Raw genomic sequence first — 18,425 nt, forward strand, 5'->3', positions numbered from 1 at the left:
AGTACGATTAGTGAGATACTAACAGGTTCCAGGTTTTTATAGTATTGCTTTTGGAATTTTGATCTAGTTCAGAGATATTCCTGACTGTTGAATTTTACTGTGGCTTTTTGGACTTTGCATTTTCCTCTATTTTATAACCATTTTTTCATCAATAAAAAGGGATTGTTTTTCCCACAGTCAAGTGTGGTGGATTCAACCTTTTGGTCTTGTTTCCTGATCTGGTGCAATTAATCATAGGGAAGGCATATCGGCGCAGACTACTACTGACCTATGCGGCAAGACCTGGAAGACGTCCGCTGAAGGGCAGGAAGAGCTTCCACTAACCTTTCTGTTCTGTTGACGCTCCAGCAATATTTCAGAAAGTGCGTTGGCAGCGAATCCGTAAGCAAGCAGAAGGGCCCCAGCAAAGGAAGAACTTTGTAGGTGGACTATAATTCCCTTGGTTCCTCCAGGCGTTTCTCGGGTGTCGTCAAGAAGGCAATGGAAGCAACCTGGGGCATTTATCCACCACTAGATTCAGAACAGGTTGTCTTAAGGCACAATACATGAAAATACTGGGTTGTTGTAGGTTTTTTCGGGCTATATGGCCATGGTCTAGAGGCATTCTCTCCTGACGTTTCGCCTGCATCTATGGCAAGCATCCCCAGAGGTAGTGAGGTCTCTTGGAACGAGGAAAAAGGGTTTATAGTATATCTGTGGAATGACCAGGGTGGGACAAAGGACTCTTGTCTGCTGGAGCGAGGCGTGAATGCTTCAACTGACCACCTTGATTAGCATTTGATGGCCTGGCAGTGCCTAGAGCAAACTTTTGTTGAGAGGTGATTAGGTGTCCTTGTTTGTTTCCTCTCTGTTGTGCTGTCAGCCATAGCAGAGCACCTGATGAACCACAGCATATTATTTGAGAACACAGAAATGCTGGACCACTCTCACAACCATGTGAGACGACAGAGAGAAGCTATTGAAATCCACAGAAATGAGGAAACCTCGATTAGCATTTGATGGCCTGGCAGTGCCTGGAGCAATCTTTTGTTGAGAGGTGATTAGATGTCCTTGTTTGTTTCCTCTTTGTTGTTGTGCTGTTGTAATTTTAGAGTTTTTTTAAGGATTCATTTTCATGGTTTCTTCCTTTCTGTTGAAATTGTCCACCTGCTTCTTGTGGATTTCAATGGCTTCTCTGTGTCATCTGGCATGGTGGTTGTGAGAGTGGTCCAGCATTTCCGTGTTCTCAGATAATCTGCTGTGTCCACGTTGGCTACCAGTATTTAAAAAAACTCTAAAATTACAACAGCGCAACAACAGAGAGGAAACAAACAAGGACATCTAATCACCTCTCAACAAAAGATTGCCCCAGGCACTGTCAGGCCATCAAATGCTAATCAAGGTGGTCAGTTGAAACATTCACCCCTAGCTCCAGCAGACAAGAGTTCTTTCTCCCACCCTGGACATTATTCCACAGATATATAAACCCTTTTTCCTAGTTCCAAGAGACCTCACTACCTCTGAGGATGCTTGCCATAGATGCAGGCGAAACGTCAGGAGAGAATGCCTCTAGACCATGGCCATATAGCCTGAAAAAGCCTACAACAACCTAGTGATTCCGGCCATGAAAGCTTTCGACAATACATGAAAATACTGTTCCGTGTTATTCCGCTTTCACACGCCTGGGTCGTGTCGTAGCCACAGCTGCTTGAGCTAAGAGGGGAGAAAAAACAGTCATTAGCCAAGTTCTCGTGGAACCTGTCCGAAATATTAAAAATTAACTCGGTATTTTTAATTACAAAAGTGTGAGTCAAGCACTGAAAGGGTTAAATGGGTGCAGTGACTCAGTCAAAGCTGTAGTTCTACGTTAGCTAATGTAGCTTAGTAGGCCTCAGTGTTAGTTCAATGTGAGAGAGGCCTGTCTGAGAGAGCCCTCAGTATGAGAAGGCCTCTGTGGGAGAAAAGCCTCAGTGTGAGAGAAAATCTCAATGTTGGTTCGCCTCAGTGTGAGAGAGCTCTCAGCATGAGAGACCCCTCAGTGTGAGAAGGCCTCAGTGGGAGAAAGGCCTCAGCGCGAGAGAAAACCTCAGTGTTGGTTCGCCTCAGTGTGAGAAGGTCTTCGTGTGAGAAAGGCCTCAGTGTGAGAGAAAACCTCAGTGTTAGTTCGTCTCAGTGTGAGAGAAAACCTCAGTGTTAGTTCATCTCAGTGTGAGAGAGCCCTCAGCATGAGAAGGCCTCAGTGGGAGAAAACCCTCAGTGTGAGAGAAAACCTCAGTGTTAGTTCACCTCAGTGTGAGAGAGCCCTAAGTGGGAGAAAGGCCTCAGCGTGAGAGAAAACCTCAGTGTTAGTTCACCTCAGTGTGAGAGAACCCTCAGTGGGAGAAAGGCCTCAGTGTGAGAGAAAACCTCAGTGTTAGTTTGCCTCAGTGTGAGAGAGCCCTCAGCATGAGAGGCCTGTCTGAGAGAGCCCTCAGCATGAGAAGGCCTCAGTGGGAGAAAACCCTCAGTGTGAGAGAAAACCTCAGTGTTAGTTCACCTCAGTGTGAGAGAGCCCTCAGTGGGAGAAAGGCCTCAGCGTGAGAGAAAACCTCAGTGTTAGTTCACCTCAGTGTGAGAGAGCCCTCAGTGGGAGAAAGGCCTCAGTGTGAGAGAACCCTCAGTGGGAGAAAGGCCTCAGTGTGTGAGAAAACCTCAGTGTTAGTTTGCCTCAGTGTGAGAGAGCCCTCAGCATGAGAAAGCCCTCAGTGTGAGAAGGCCTCAGTGTGAGAGAAAGCCTCAGTGTTAGTTTGCCTCAGTGTGAGAGAGCCCTCAGCATGAGAAAGCCCTCAGTGTGAGAAGGCCTCAGTGTGAGAGAAAGCCTCAGGGTTAGTTTGCCTCAGTTTGAGAAGGCCTGGAGAGAGAAGCTACGGTGAGAGAAGCCCCAGGTTGAAGGCCTCGTGTGTGGAGCTGCTGTGTGTAAAGCTCCTGTGTAAGTTCGGTATGAGAAGAGTCTCTGTGAGAGTGAAGCTGTTCACCTGCATGAGAAAGAAGCCCAGTGTGGAAGCAAAGAAGGAAGTATGAAGAACTTTATCTGTGTCATGAAAACCTTGTTCTTGTAAATAGTGCGACTATATTATTTTGCTCCAAAGAAGAGCCTCCTCAGGAAGAGATCACCTTGGTGTGTTCTTTGTATCCCTTTGGCCTCCTGGTGCCGGGTCACACTGTTGCTCAGAAGTTACTCTGCTGTACATTCATGGGGAGGGTCTTTTGTCAACAAGCCCACTCGCCCAACAGAAGCGTGCTACACAGAAGACTCACTACGATGTCCTTCCCAATCCACCCCACGGTCTCATTAAATGGCCTCGATATATTTGCAGAATAGGCACCCCTCTCACCTCTCTTTTTCCGAGCCCCAGAGTCCGTCACCGGAGAGTCGTGGAGGGCGGAGCTCTTTCTCCTGGCCTTGGGCGTCCTGGCTCCATTGGCCACGGCGGCACCTTTGCTTCCTTTGGCTGCTTTGGTCCTCGGCCTCCTGGTCTCCTCGGCCGCTTTGGGAGCAGCGCTGGCCTTGGATTGTTTCCTCGGCACCGTTGGCTTCCTCATCTAAGACAGCAAAACATTTGGATGAAAGCCAAGAAATTTAAAAAAAATCACATTTCTAATTTCAGGGAGGTAAAAATGAGAAAGAGGGAGCCAAACATCAAGAACAAAATTAAATTATATACCAAGTGGAAATGATATATGGAAAGCCCAGGTGAATTTCCTAGAGGTTCCTCTCAACCCCACATCCTTTGACTTCTGGGGTTCCTCAGGGTTCAATACTGTCTCCCATGTCGTTCAACATCTACATGAAGCCGCTGGGGGAGATCATCTGGTGTTTTGAGGTGTGGTGTCACCTGTACGCAGATGATATCCAACTCTGTCACCCCTTCCCACCTGCTACTAAGGAGGCTGTCCAGACCTTGAACTGGTGCTTGGCCGCTGTGTCGGACTGGATGAGGGCGAACAAATTGAAATTGAATCCAGGCAAGACAGAGGTCCTCCTGGTCAGTCTTAAGGCCGAACAGGGCATAGGGTTACAGCCTGTGTTGGACGGGGTCACACTCCCCCTGAAGACGCAGGTTCGCAGCTTGGGTGTGACCCTGGACTCATCGCTGAGCCTGGAAACCCAGGTCTTGGCGGTGGCTGGGAGAGCTTTTGCGCAACTAAAACTTGTGCGCCAGCTGCACCCGTACCTTGGGAAGTCTGACTTGGCCACGGTAGTCCACGCTCTTGTTACATCCTGTATAGACTACTGCAACGCTCTCTACGTGGGGTTGCCTTTGAAGATGGTCTGGAAGCTTCAACTAGTCCAACGATCGGCAGGCAGGTTGTTAACAGGAGCGGCGCTCAGGGAGCATACAACCCCCTGATTGCACCAGCTCCACTGGCTGCCCTCCTGTTTGGCCCACTTCAGCCAGAACTGGTTGACATTCCACCTCTGGACATGAAGCAAGAGTACAACCCATGGCGGGGAATTGAACGTTCAGCCGCACCTGGAGAACAATTCCCAACGGAAGTCAAGCCTCCCTTCCCGGTCCCCGTACCTTTGGACTTGAGGCGTCAGCCTCGTTTTTAACTTGTGGCCATTTTCGGCTTTGCTTCTCCTTTGGCACTTCGGGAGCTGCTTTGACCTGCAACCGTTTCTTGCGCAATTTACCCCCTGATGGAAAAAAACAAAACAAATCGTTTTGTTGGTATCAGCTCAAAATAATGCCATTTTGTGTAAGACTGTAGGATCTATATAGCAATATTAAATATCCACTCACAAGCCGTTTTTGCTTTGAAATGGATAGATTGCTTGTATTTCTGCAGCAAAGAAAGACACTACTGACTTTTTCCCACCACCACTTCCTTTTATACACCTTTCCTGCCCATCTCCTCCCCCCCCCCCCGCCCTCTTCTCAGTTTCCTTATTAGAGCTTGTTGCTTCGCAAGTTCCAATACAACAGTGTTTCTCAACCTTCCTAGTGCCGTGACCCCTTAATACAATCCTTCATGTGGTGGTGACCCCCAACCATAACATTATTTTTGTTGCTACTTCACAACTGTTATTTTGCTACTGTTACGAATTGTCATGTAAGTATCATATGCAGGATGTATTTTCATTCAATGGACCAAATTTGGCACAAATGCCCAATATGCCCAAATTTGTATACCAGCAGGGTTGGGGGGTTGATTTAGTGATTTGGAATTTGTAGTTACTGGGATTTATAGCTCAGCTACAATCAAAGAGCATTCTGAACTCCACCAACGATGGAATTGAACCAAACTTGGCACACAGAACTTCCTTGACCCACAGAAAATACGGGGTTTGGTGGGCCTTGACCTTGAGTTTGGGAGTTGTAGTTCAGGTTCACCTATATCCAGATATAAGTGTGGACATTATGACCTTCACCAACAACGGAATTGAACCAGTCTTGGCACACAGAACTCCCAAGACCAACAGAAAATACTGGGTTTGGTGGGTGTTGACCTTGAGTTTGGGAGTAGTAGTTCACCTACATCCAGAGAGTACTGTGGACTCAAACAAGGATGGATCTAAACCAAACTTGGCACGAATAATCAATATGCCCAAATGTGAACACTGGTGGAGTTTTGGGAAAACAGACCGTGACCTTTCGGAGTTGTAGTTTCTGAGATTTACAGTTCACCTGAAATCTAAGAGCATTCTGAACCCCACCAATGACAGAATTGGGCCAAACTTCCCACATAGAGCTCCCATGACCAACAGAAAATACTGTGTTTTCTGGTGGTCATTAGTGACCCCTCTGACATTCCCTCGTGACCCCTCCAGGGATCCCGACCCCCAGGTTGAGAACCACTGCTGTAGGATCTATATAGCTATATTAAATGATCACTCACAAGCCGGTTTTGCTTTGAAATGGATATATTGCTTGTATCTCTGAAGCAAAGAAAGACACTACTGACTTTTTCCCACCACTACTTCCTTTTATATCCCTTTCTTGCCCATCTCCCCCTCTTCTCAGTTTCCTTATTAGAGCTTCTTGCTTTGCAAGTTCCAATACAATGTCACAGAGAGAGAATTGGTCCAGCCAGGATGATTCGGTCAGGATGTCACGGAGGGAATTTGTGATGTCTTCATGCCGTCAGAAATTGACTCCTGACATTTTGTTTGACACCAGTAATAGACAGACTTTGGGACAGTCGCTGGGACCGCTGAAGGCAACTCAAAAATGCCCCAAAGAAGCGCAACAGGAGCAAAAATAGTTTAAGGTTCGTTTTGGGATCTGGAAAATTAGTCCTTATTTTTTAATGTTGAGCAATCCAGGCATCCTTTTAAAAGGTGAACTGCCGCTCCAAGAAGAGAGATAGCCCACCTCCCTATTTTGCCAGGGAGTTGAGGTCTATTGAAACAAACTTTGGGGTCCCTAAGCGACCCATTACCTCCCCCGATCAACACTTAGGAATTTTTTTAAAAGGATCCATCAAAAGGGACTTGGCAGGTTAGAAGTTCAAAGAGAAGATTGTCCCTATATCAGGAATTTAGGAAAGTACTGAGAAGGGGCCTCCGAGTAGCGCAGCAGATTAAACCGCTGACCAAAAGATTAGTGGTTCAAATCCGGGGAGTGGGGTGAGCACCTGCTGTATTATTGTATTATTATATTGTATTATTATTATATTGTATTATTATTAGTATTATGTGTATACAATATATTATATTATTAGCACAGGACAATATTAGTATTATGTCTTACTATACATAATACTATATATTACACATATATATCCCCCCGTGGTGCAGTGGGTTAAAGCACTGAGCTGCTGAACTTGTTGACTGAAAGGTCACAGGTTTGAATCTGGGGAGTGGCGTGAGCTCCCGCTGTCAGCCCCAGCTTCTGCCAACCTAGCAGTTTGAAATGTAAGTAGATCAATAGGTACTGCTTTGGCGGAAAGGTAATGGCGCTCCATGCAGTCCTGCCAGTGGCCACATGACCTTGGAGGTGTCTACAGACAATGACGGGTCTTCAGTTGAGAAATGGAGATGAGCCCCAGAGTCCTAGAGTCGGACACAACTAGACTTAACGTCAAGGGAAACCTTTACCTTTTACTGAGAAGGAAGGGAATGTGATGCTCACCTTTTGGAGCCATCGGTCCAGGATCCCCCTAAACGGGAAAGAAAGCCATTTTGGGAATAGGATCAGGACAAAAGAAAGCCGTATACAATTTATATTTTAATGCTGGGAACCTGTCACAACCATAACATGATGCTACTGCCACACACATCCTGGAACGTTGCCTACTCCAGAACCGACATTCAGAGATTGGAGGTTTGCTTTCCATGCAATGATGATGGATGGAGTCACTTAGGATGACATACTCAGGGTTTATGCACATGTATGTGCAAGTCCCCTGAAGGCACAGGGAGTGGAACCAGGAACCAGGGCGTGGGCCTGTAGGGCAACTGGAAGCAAAACAACAACAGAAGTGGCAGAAATTTTCAATGCCACAGAACCAAACTGTCATGAACTGCTCTTATAGATCAGAACAACAGAAATGTGGATACTGAAAATGGATGTACCAGCTATGGAAACTTGAATATCCAGATTCAACTATTTCGGAGAATGGCGCAGTGCAATAATATAACTGGAAGATGTGCAATGACTACGGAGCGGCCTTAATCTACGATTTTTGGATGGCGTGATTTTAATATGGAATGTAATTTTTAAATGTTTAATTTGTATTAATGTTAATCCAATTGATTTTCAGCTCCATGTGTATATGTGTTTAAGGTATTGAATAATTGCCATAGGTCAGCCGCCTTGAGTCCCCTTTGGGGTAGAGAAAGGTGAAAGGGTATAAACAGAGTAAATAAATACGTAAATAAGGTAAATAAATACATCCATTTTACACTTTTGCACCCCTTTGTGCAAAAGTCATTGAGTGAGGCACCGGCCTTCTTTGTCAGAGAAGGGTACACACCTTGTGACACTACAACAGCATTGAGCCACAGCAGTTAAAAATGGTATCAAACTGCTCTCATTCCACAATGTAGTTGCAGCCTCAATGACTTTGGGACCCGCACATGGCAGCATCCTGCATTCCCTGAAATTGCGATCTGCCTCATGTGTTCTGACCTCAAACCAAATGGTCCTGCCATTCGAATCGCTGAGGGATTTCATGCCCGGGACGGAGTAGCACTGAAGCCACTTCTCAAAGGCGGTGTGGTCCTCAGAGCGATCCCAATAATGACCGTTGCCGCTGTCTGGGAGAGAAAACGGGGGAATGTTAGAAAGCAAGGGTGCATCTACACTGTGGAATTAGTGCAGTTCGGCGCCACTTGGATTTCTATGTCTCCGCATTATGGAATCGTGGCAGTTGTAGCTTTACAAGGACTTTTGCTTGCTCACCAAATGACAACTCACACCATTCCTTAACTCGAAGGCACAGTGTAGTGAAATTGCTACTCTATGTTAAATGTTTGGTGTATAGCTCTATGTTTACATATGGCAGATAGGAAAGAATAGGCACAGACAGGGTAGCAACAGCAGAGATAGGATTCATTTGCATATGGAAGCCGATTGGTCATATGCAGATTAGCGTAGGCCCAGGATTTGAAAAGGTTGCTAGGCCAAAATGACAGTTGGAGAGAGAGAAGAGCTGAACATTCCAAAGGGGCGGAGCCAAAGTTTTAAAATAGGCAGTTAGAGAGTCAAAAGAGGGAGTTAGGAATTGCTGTTTGGGAAATGAGTTAGGGATTCCTGTTGGTGAGAGACAGTTAGGAACTTCTGTGAGAGAAAAGAGTTAGGAATTCCTGTTAGAAATAAGCAGTTATGAAGTTGTGTTAAAGACTTCTGATATATAGAAGCAGTTAGTTAAATAGAACATAAGTTTTAGGAACATAAAGAAAGTCAGTGGTGCTTTAGTCAGAATACAATTTCAGTCAAGAGTGTGTAAAGCAAGTAACATGTTTGTGAATGTGAAACATGGAAAGTCTATTTCAGAAAAGTTAGCCAAGTATATTATATTGGCTGTAAGCCTCAAGATTACAACAAAACACAAATGTAACTACAAGCGTTGGAGCCAGAAGTTAGAAATAAACTGTGTTACTTCGTTATACAGAAGTGTGTCTCAGTGCCTGTACAAAGGTTAAACAGCACACAGAAAGTCCCAGCAAATATAAAAGAAGAAACTGAATCATTATAAGAGCAAACAGGTTTTTCTTAAATAAAGAGTCTCTCTCCCTCGCTACACACAGCAATTAAAGTGGTATCAAACTGCATCGATTCTGCAGTGTAGGCACACCCCATGGACGTTATAAGGGGACAACAGCTCTAAAATAGAAAGGGATTTGTAGTTCTTACCCAAATTAATGACTTCCATGGGCACAATGTGGCAGAGCTCCAACAAGTCTGGGTTCTCCCGTTTCAGCTTCACCTTCTTGCTCAGCGTCAAGTCAGAAGCCTGCAAGACAGAGAGCGATAGGATACCAATAGGATATTTATTCTATGTATATAACATTGCAGCACATGTGCACATCAGGCCCAAGTGTCTGGCGTTGTCTCTGAATATCGGGCTCTTCCCAAGTATCTAGAATATTAGAGGTATTTTCATAGAATGTGCACACCCCGAGAAGTGTGGGTTGATGTTGTGTCCAAATTAAGTGCTTTTGGGAGTTTCTTGGAATGCCTCCAAGCGCACCAACCACTATTGGTACCAATGATGTTCTCTTTTGCCATAGTCTTCCCATTTCAATTTGTAAGTCCAATTTCAATGCATATTATTATTATTATTACTATTATTATTTGAAACATAACAAGATGAGTCCACAAACAAAGATCACTCTGCTGCCTGTTGCATTTGATCACAATTTAAAGTATTTAATTAAAAATTATACATTTATATATATATATATATATATATATATATAAGGACCGGGATTGTGGCGCAGCTGGCTGAGTGTCAGCTGTGTTAAGATCACTCTGACCAAAAGGTCATGAGTTCGAAGCCAGCCCAGGTTGGAGTGGGTTTCCAACCAATTGTGTGTAGCCTGTTGTTGACCTTTGCAACCCGAAAGACAGTTGCATCTGTCAAGTAGGAAAATAAGGTACCACCTTAAAGTGTGGGGAGGCTAAATTAACTGATTTATGAGGCCATAAAGAAGACTCCAGCAAAGCATTCCAGCGGGGAAGCATATGGGGAATGCGGAAGTGCTTCATCAGTGTCGCAGATGGATGAGGAAAGCGGCAGCTCCCCTGGCGGCCAGAAAAAAAGTTAAATAGCCTCTGTGTATGTCTGTATATGTTGTATGTCGATATTGGCATTGAATGTTTGCCATATATGTGGACACTGTGATCCGCCCTGAGTCCCCTGCGGAGTGAGGAGAAGGGCGGAATAGAAAAGATGTAAATAAATAAAATAATATATATATATATATAAAATTGTATATAAGTATACAATTTAAAATGTAGAAGAAAATGCACTTGACGGCACTTGAACTGCCATGACTCCATGTTTTGGGATCATGGGAATTTAAAATTAATTAAATTAATTAAATTAAAATTTAATTAATAATAATAATAATTATTATTATTATTACTATTTATACACCACTTTCTCTCTCCTGAAGGAGAGATAATGTAGTATACGATAATCTATATAAATCAAAATCTAATGTTCGTTTCTGGGATTAACATAACTCAAAAACCATTGGACAAATTGACACCAAATTTGGACACTATACCCCTAACAGACCAATGAGTGACCATCACTCATAACCCCCCCCCCCAATTAAACAGCAGAAAGTACTTAAAAGCCCCAAAAATCTAAACGATGAAAAGCTAAATGACGATACAGAAAAAGGGAAGGAAGGGGAGAAAGAAAGAAAGAAAGAAAGAAAGAAAGAAAGAGCGAAGGAAGGAAGGAGAGAAAGAAGAAGTTAGGAAAAAGGGGAAAAGAAGGAAAGAGGTAGAGAAGGTGAGAAGGAAAAAAGAAAGGAAGGAAGGAAGGAAGGAAGGAAGGAAAGAAGGAGAGAAAGGGGGATGGAAGGAAGTAAACAGAGCGAAGGAAGGAAGGAAGGAAAGAAAGAAGGAGAGAAAGAGGGATGGAAGGTTGGCCACAGCAATGCGTGATGGGTACAGCTAGTGATGTATGAAATAAATATGTCAACATTGGAAAAGGATCACAGCCAACGTAAGAAAATTAGGTTGTGTTTACACTGTAGAAGTGAATGCTCTTGAGACTACGTGAACGGCCATGGCTCCATGTTTTAGGATCATGGGAGTTGTAGTTTGGTGGCTACGCCTCTGTCCTGTTCAGCGGTCGCCTTCTCAGTCTCGTTCCTCACCTTTTCCTGATGCTGCAGCTCCTCCAGAACGGTCCGGGCTTTTTCAAAGGGAGGGATCTTTAACCTGCAAATAATAATAATAATAATAATAATAATAATAATAATAATTACTATTTGAGCACCAGAAGAAAGCGAGTGCGAAAGGAGTCGCCAGTGGAAGGCTTCTTGGAATACTAAGACGTCATCAGAGAGGAGATTCCACCTGAACATGAGGAAGAACTTCCTGACTGTGAGAGCCGTTCAGCAGTGGAACTCTCTGCCCCGGAGGGAGTGTGGTGGAGGCTCCTTCTTTGGAAGCTTTTAAGCAGAGGCTGGATGGCCATCTGTCAGGGGTGATTTGAATGCAATATTCCTGCTTCTTGGCAGAATGGGGTTGGACTGGATGGCCCAGGAGGTCTCTTCCAACTCTTTGGTTCTAGGATTCTATCAGTCATGAGTAGGATTCTTCAGCTGGCTCTGCAATGGGATTCATTGATTTATCACTAGCCGTCCCCTGACACACGTCGCTGCGGCCCAGTCTGTGTATATGTGTTTTGTGTGTGTTTATATCTTTGTGTATATGTGTGTTTGCATATATATGTAGTTTTGCACATGCATTGTAATGCTGTAGCGTCTTTTTTTGGCTTTTTAAGCCCCTTCTGCAGTGTTTTTCAGTGTTTTTATGAGTATTCTATTAAATGTCCTTTGCCCAGTCTCTGTCCCCTTGGAGTGCCTCTGGTGTGGCCGCAAGGAGGTCCTCCATGGTGCATCATGTGGCAGGGCTCAGGGTGCATTGCAGCAGGTGGTCAGTGGTGTGCTCTTCTCCGCACTCACATGTCGTGGATTCAACTTTGTGGCCCCATTTCTGAAGATTGGCTCTGCATCTCGTGGTGCCCGAGCGCAGTCTGTTCAGTGCCTTCCAAGTCGCCCCGTCTTCCTCTGTGTGCCCAGGAGGGAGTCTCTCATTTGGTATCAGCCACTGACTGAGGTGCCGGGTTTGAGCCTGCCACTTTTGGACTCTCGCTTGCTGGAGTGTTCCTGCAAGTATCTCTGCAGATCTTAGAAAACTACAGTGTTCCCTCACTTATCACAGGTGTTGAATTCCAGGATCACCCATGATAAGTGAAATACCGTGAAGGGAAGGAAGGGATGAAGGGAGAGAGAGGGAGGGAAGGAGGAAAGGAAAAGAGGAAGGAGGGAGGAAGGGAGGGAGGGAGGGAAGGAAGGAAGGAAGGAAGGAAGGAAGGAAGGAAGGAAGGAAGGAAGGAAGGAAGGAAAAGCAAAGCTTGGGACCGTTTCTGCTGCTCTAGGAAAGAACCGTGGCTTAGCCGAGCGCATAACCCTCCTCCTCTCGTTGCTTCCCTTGACCCTCATGCTGACCCCTCACACCTACTACAGATGCGCCTTGTCTGTGAGGGTTTCCATAAGCGGAGAGCCTTTGGTGCCCAACGGCCAAAGTGACCCAAGCGAGCCTGACCTCGGAAACTTCCCCCAATATGGACTGACCGGTGGAGGATTTCTGCCCGGAGGTAGTTGCCGATGCCGTTGAAGTACTTCTGGTTGAGGAGAGCTTCGCAGATGGGCCTCTCAAACGCTTTGTCCACCGAGAGGTTCCTCAGCACGTTCTCCCTGAAACACAACATTGGTCCATTTCAATAAATAGGGGTCAGGGCGGCTTGTGTGTGTGTGTGTAGATATCTAGATAAGTCTAGTATCCTAAATTTGGAGGGGACCCCTGGAAGCCATCCAGTCCAGTCCCATTCTCAACTATGAGTCAGGTGTAAGTCAGATGTTTGTACCTGAGGGATGGCCTCTACACACACACACACAAACACACACACTAGCTGTCCCCTGCCACGCATTACTGTGGCCCAGTCTGTGTATATGTATATATATATCTGTGTATATGTGTATATACTAAGCTTGGTTGATCCAGCTCGTTAATTTCTAATCTCATTAAGAAATCGTAAATAAAATACCTTTAGAAGCGATATCGACGCGTTTTGGCAACCCGGAAGTGTTTTTGCCATATCGAAGCCGCGTCCGCCATCTTCCTTACGACTTCCGGCAGTGAATCGTAAATGCTGGGGGCGTGGCCTTCAGGAACAGCGGTTCTTACCCACGCCCACCTCCTTCCTCTTTGCATTGGCGGCTTTGCGAGGTGGGCGTGACTACCCCTCCTTCTTTCTTTTCCTTCCTTCCCTTCTTTCCCTCCCTCCCTTCCTTCTTCCTTCCTTCCTTCCTTCCTTCCTTCCTTCCTTCCTTCCTTCCTTCCTTCCTTCCTTCCTTCTCCTCCCTCCCTCCCTTCCTGCCCCTCCTTCTTCCTTTTCCTTCCTTCCCTTCTTTCCCTCCCTCCCTTTGTTTTTCCTTCCTTCCTTCCGGTCCCTCCTTCCTTCCTTCTTCCTTTCCTTCTTTCTATGTAAGATATAAATACAATATTAAAAGGAAGGGACAATCAAGAAGTAACGAGAGAAGGAGGGAAAGAGGGAAGGAAGGAAGGAAAGAAGGAGGGAGGCAAAGAAAGAAAGAAAGATAGAGAAGCAAGGAAGGAGAGAAGGGAATAAAAAAGTGAAAGGAAAAAGAGAGGGAAGGAAGGAGAGAAGGAACGAAAGATAGGGAAGGAAGGAAGGAAGGAAGGAAGGAAGGAAGGAAGGAAGGAGGGATGTAACCAAAGAGCAAAGAAAGCGAGGAAAGAAACAGGTAGAGATGGAAGAAAGAAGAGAAATAGGGAAAGAAAAAGAGGGAAGGAAGGAGAGAAAGAGGGAGGGAAGGTTGGCCATAGCAACACGTGGCAGGTACAGCTAGTATAATAATATATATGTATATGCGTGTGTGCGTGTGTATATATAGGTATAGTATCACAGATTTGGAAGGGATCCCTGAAGGCCATCTAGTCCAGCCCTGTTCTTAACAAGAGGTCACGTGTAAGCCAGATGTTTGTAACTCAGGGACAGCCTGTATTCTATTGATTGAGCCCCCCCACCCCACCCCACCCCCCTTTGCAACTCACCTGAACTTCTGATACTCCAGCAACATGCAGGGGCCTCGCTCCGCCTGCCAGGTGCCGTCCACTTCCCACCGGCCAAAGCGCCGGACGTCGACGTAGCAAAGGACTCGGGCCGGCTTCTCTTTGGAGTAAAAGCGCAGGTGGGCGTGCTTGGGCACCTCGCTGGCCGGGACCAGCTTGAAGCCGCCGGACATCCCAAAACGGAAGACGACGTCCATCGCTTTCGGCTCTCCGGCCGGAGAACGCGAGCCCTTTTCCCGTTTGACCGGGGCGAGGGTCAGCTTGAGCTCTTTCCCCCGCGAGGTGGAGGAGACCAGGTAGGCCTGGCTCTCAAAGGGCACAGCCGGGTTCTTGCTCACCTCCGACTTCTCCACTTTCCCAGAGAAGACCAGCCCTCTGCACGCGGCGTTGATGTACCGGCTGGTCAGGAACAGCTCCGGACCCTCCGGCATGGCTGGAAACCAAGAGCGCACTGAGTTGGGTCGTGGACCAGCAACGTTGACTATATAACACTCAGCAACACCATTTGAACAAGGCTCTGTTCCTGGTTCTAAATATGATTGATTGATTGATTGACTGATTGATTGATTGTTTACAGCTTCTCACCCCGCAGGGGACTCAGGGCGGATTACAGTGTACACATATATGGCAAACATTCAATGCCAGTTTTTGACATACAAACATATACAGACAGACACAGAGGCTATTTAACTTTTTCTGGCCGCTTTCATCATCCATCTGCGACACTGATGAAGCACTTCCGCAATCCCCGCATGCTTCCCCGCTGGAATGCTTTGCTGGAGTCTACTTTATGGCCTCATAAATCAGTTAATTTAGCCTCCCCACACTTTAAGGTGGTACCTTATTTTCCTACTTGACCGATGCAACTGTCTTTCGGGTTGCAAAGGTCGACAACAGGCTACACACAATTGGTGGAAACCCACTCCAACCTGGGCTGGCTTCAAACTCATGACCTTTTTGGTCAGAGTGATCTTAATGCAGCTGACACTCAGCCAGATGCACCACAATCCCAGTTATGAAGAAGTTACTAAAATCATGTTATGGTTGGGGGTCATTAAGGGATCGCGGGATTAGGACGCTTGAGAAACACTATTCTAGAGGCATTTTCTCCTGACGTTCGCCTGCATCTATGGCAAGCATCCTCAGAGGTAGTGAGGTCTGTTGGAACTAGGAAAAAGGGTTTCTATATCTGTGGAATGACCAGGGTGGGACAAAGGACTCTTGTCTGCTGGAGCTAGGGGTGAATGTTTCAACTGAACACCTTGATTAGCATATGATGGCCTGGCAGTGCCTAGAGCAAACTTTTGTTGAGAGGTGATGAGATGTCCACAGGTATATAAACCCTTTTTCCTAGTTCCAACAGACCACCCTACCTCTGAGGATGCTTGCCAGAGATGCAGGCAAAACGTCAGGAGAAAATGCCTCTAGAACATGGCCATATAATAATAATAATAATAATAATAATAATAATATACCCCCAAAAAACCTACAACTATTATTATTATTATTATTATTATTATTATGGGATATTCAAAAGATCTGTTGTTATGATGCTATTTTAATATTATGGGGTATTATGAGGCACATCGCAAGTACTGAACCTGACTCAGCCCATAGAAAATGGCTTTGAAAGGCAGCAGATCACAGGAGCTGTCTTCATAGACCTGTCAGCGGCTTATGAGACTGTGAACCACCGCTGCCTCCTCCTGAGAAAAATGTATAGTATCACAAAGGACGACCATCTCACCCGCCTCATAGGGAACCTGCTACAAAACAGGAGCTTTTTTGTTGAGTTCCAGGGCCAGAGAAGCTGATGGCAGAAACAGGAGAACGGCCTGCCTCAGGGAAGCGCGCTTGCTCCATCCACGTTCACCATCTACACACATGACCAGCCACTGCCAGAAGGGACAGAGAGCTCCATCTATGCTGATGATCGTGCCATCACCGCTCAAGCAGGGAGCTTTGAGATGGTAGAACAGAAGCTCTCCGAAGCTCTAGGTGCTCTTACTGCCTATTACAGGGAAAACCAGCTGATCCCTAACACATCTAAAACACAGACATGTGCTTTTCACGTTAAGAACAGACAAGCATCCCAAGCTCTGAGGGTGACTTGGGAAGGAAACCCACTGGAGCATTGCAGCGCACCCAAATCCCTGGGAGGAGTCACTCTGGACCGTGCTCTCAACTACAAGAAGCACTGAGGCAGGTGAGATGGTAGTCTTTTGTGATATTATACATCTGGACCGTGCTCGACCTACAAGAAGTACTGCCTGAACATCAAGCAAAAAGTGGGCGCTAGAAACAATATCATAAAAAAGCTGACTGGCACAACCTGGGGATCACAACCAGATGCAGTGAAGACATCTGCCCTTGCGCTATGCTACTCTGCTGCTGAGTACGCATGCCCAGTGTGGAACACATCTCACCACACTAAAACATGTGGCTCTTAATGAGACATGCCGCATTATCACGGGGTGCCTGGGCCCTACACCACTGGAGAAATGACACTGCTTAGCTGGTATTGCACCACCTGACATCCGCCGGGAAGGAGCAGCCAGTAGTGAAAGGACCAAGGCAGGGACATCTCCAGCTCATCCCCTGTTTGGGTATCAGCCAGCACGTCAACGACTTAAATCAAGACATAGTTTTCTTAGATCTACAGAGACACTCGCTGAAACACCTCAGCAAGCGAGAGTTCAAAAGTGGCAGGGGGTAGCAGCCAATAGTGAAAGCACCAAGGCAGAGACATCTCCAGCTCATCCCCTGTTTGGGTATCAGCCAGACGTCAACGACTTAAATCAAGAAATACTTTTCTAAGATCTACAGAGACACTTGCTGGAACACCTCAGTAAGCAAGAGTCCAAAAGTGGCAGGCTCAAACCCAGAACTGATACCCAATGAAAGACTCCCCACTGGGCACACAGAGAACTGGGCGACTTGGAAGGCGCTGAACAGACTGCGCTCAGGCACCACGAGATGCAGAGCCAACCTCAAGAAATGGAGCCACAAAGTGGAATCTTCGACATGCGAGTGTGGAGAGGAGCAAACCACAGACCACCTGCTGCAATGCACCCTGAGCCCTGCCACATGATGCACTAGGGAGGACCTCCTTGCGGCAACACCAGAGGCACTCCAAGGGGACAGAGACTGGCCAAAGGACATTTAACCAGCTACCAAGCTTGCAAACTTTGTGTTTTGTCTGTTTGTTTGTTTGTTTTGTTCTGTTAGAAATGTAATACAAATGCCTGGTTGGTGATGACACAATAAATATGGGGTATTTAAAAGCTGTCCCTTGTCTACAAGAGCAGAGAGAGAGAGTGGGATAAGCCGGAGAGGAGAAGCAACTTTGCACATGCTCAGAGGTTCCCTTTTGCAAACGGTTGGGAGACAAACAGGAGGAAACTAAACTCCCTAATGATGTATTAATTAATGTATTAATGATTAAATCTGCCTGGGAGTGAACTCACCTGAGCCACGAGGAGCTGCTTTTGCATAACCCAAGGGCTGCCTGGTTTTGCAATCCCAGCAGGAAACAATGCAAGCCAAGCCAAGATTGCAAGGGGAACTCCCCCTGACAGTGGGCCAGGGGCATGCTGGGAGATGTAGTTTCCCTAGGACAGAGGGAACTGCCTTCTTAAAGGAGCAGCAGCACACAATGTTTCTGCAAGAGGACTACTCAGTAGCAGTTATGACATAATGAGAAACAGTGATCCAATACTATATATATATAAGCATTTTGTGAAAAGGTCAATATAAGCATTCATAATAATAATAATATCTCTTACTATTAATTAATATTAAGGATGAATAAATAAATATCCCATGAGTACGTGTAGAGATTAAATGTATAACATGCATACAATGGATAAAAATATATGGGTTTTTTCAGGCTGTATTGCCATGTTCTAGAAGCATTCTCTCCTGACGTTTCGCCTGCATCTATGGCAAGCATCCTCAGAGGTAGGGAGGTCTGTTGGAATTAGGACAAAGGGTTTATATATCTGTGGAATGACCAGGGTGGGACAAAGGTCTCTTGTCTGCTGGAGCTAGGTGGGAATGATTTTCCCAGGCTCAGCCAGGCCTTCAAATGCTAATGAAGGTGGTCAGTTGAAA

The 18,425-nt window shown here is 45.9% G+C and overlaps 1 protein-coding gene across 1 annotated transcript; it reads right to left on the reverse strand.

Annotated features, from left to right (window-relative positions):
* Positions 1-1,292: 1,292 nt before the first annotated feature.
* Positions 1,293-17,858, reverse strand: NEIL1 (nei like DNA glycosylase 1). Its single transcript, XM_060755808.2, has 10 exons — positions 17,780-17,858; positions 14,295-14,745; positions 12,791-12,913; positions 11,306-11,369; positions 9,324-9,423; positions 8,097-8,224; positions 7,098-7,125; positions 4,545-4,660; positions 3,354-3,561; positions 1,293-1,692 (listed from the first exon to the last, which is right to left on the reverse strand). Exons 2-10 carry the CDS (start codon positions 14,741-14,743, stop codon positions 1,643-1,645), a joined length of 1,266 nt encoding a protein of 421 aa, XP_060611791.2. The 5' UTR covers positions 14,744-14,745; positions 17,780-17,858; the 3' UTR covers positions 1,293-1,642.
* Between the last annotated feature and the right edge of the window lie 567 nt (positions 17,859-18,425).

The sequence above is a fragment of the Anolis sagrei genome, chromosome 9 (genome assembly GCF_037176765.1).
Source record: "Anolis sagrei isolate rAnoSag1 chromosome 9, rAnoSag1.mat, whole genome shotgun sequence".
NCBI lineage: Eukaryota > Metazoa > Chordata > Lepidosauria > Squamata > Dactyloidae > Anolis > Anolis sagrei.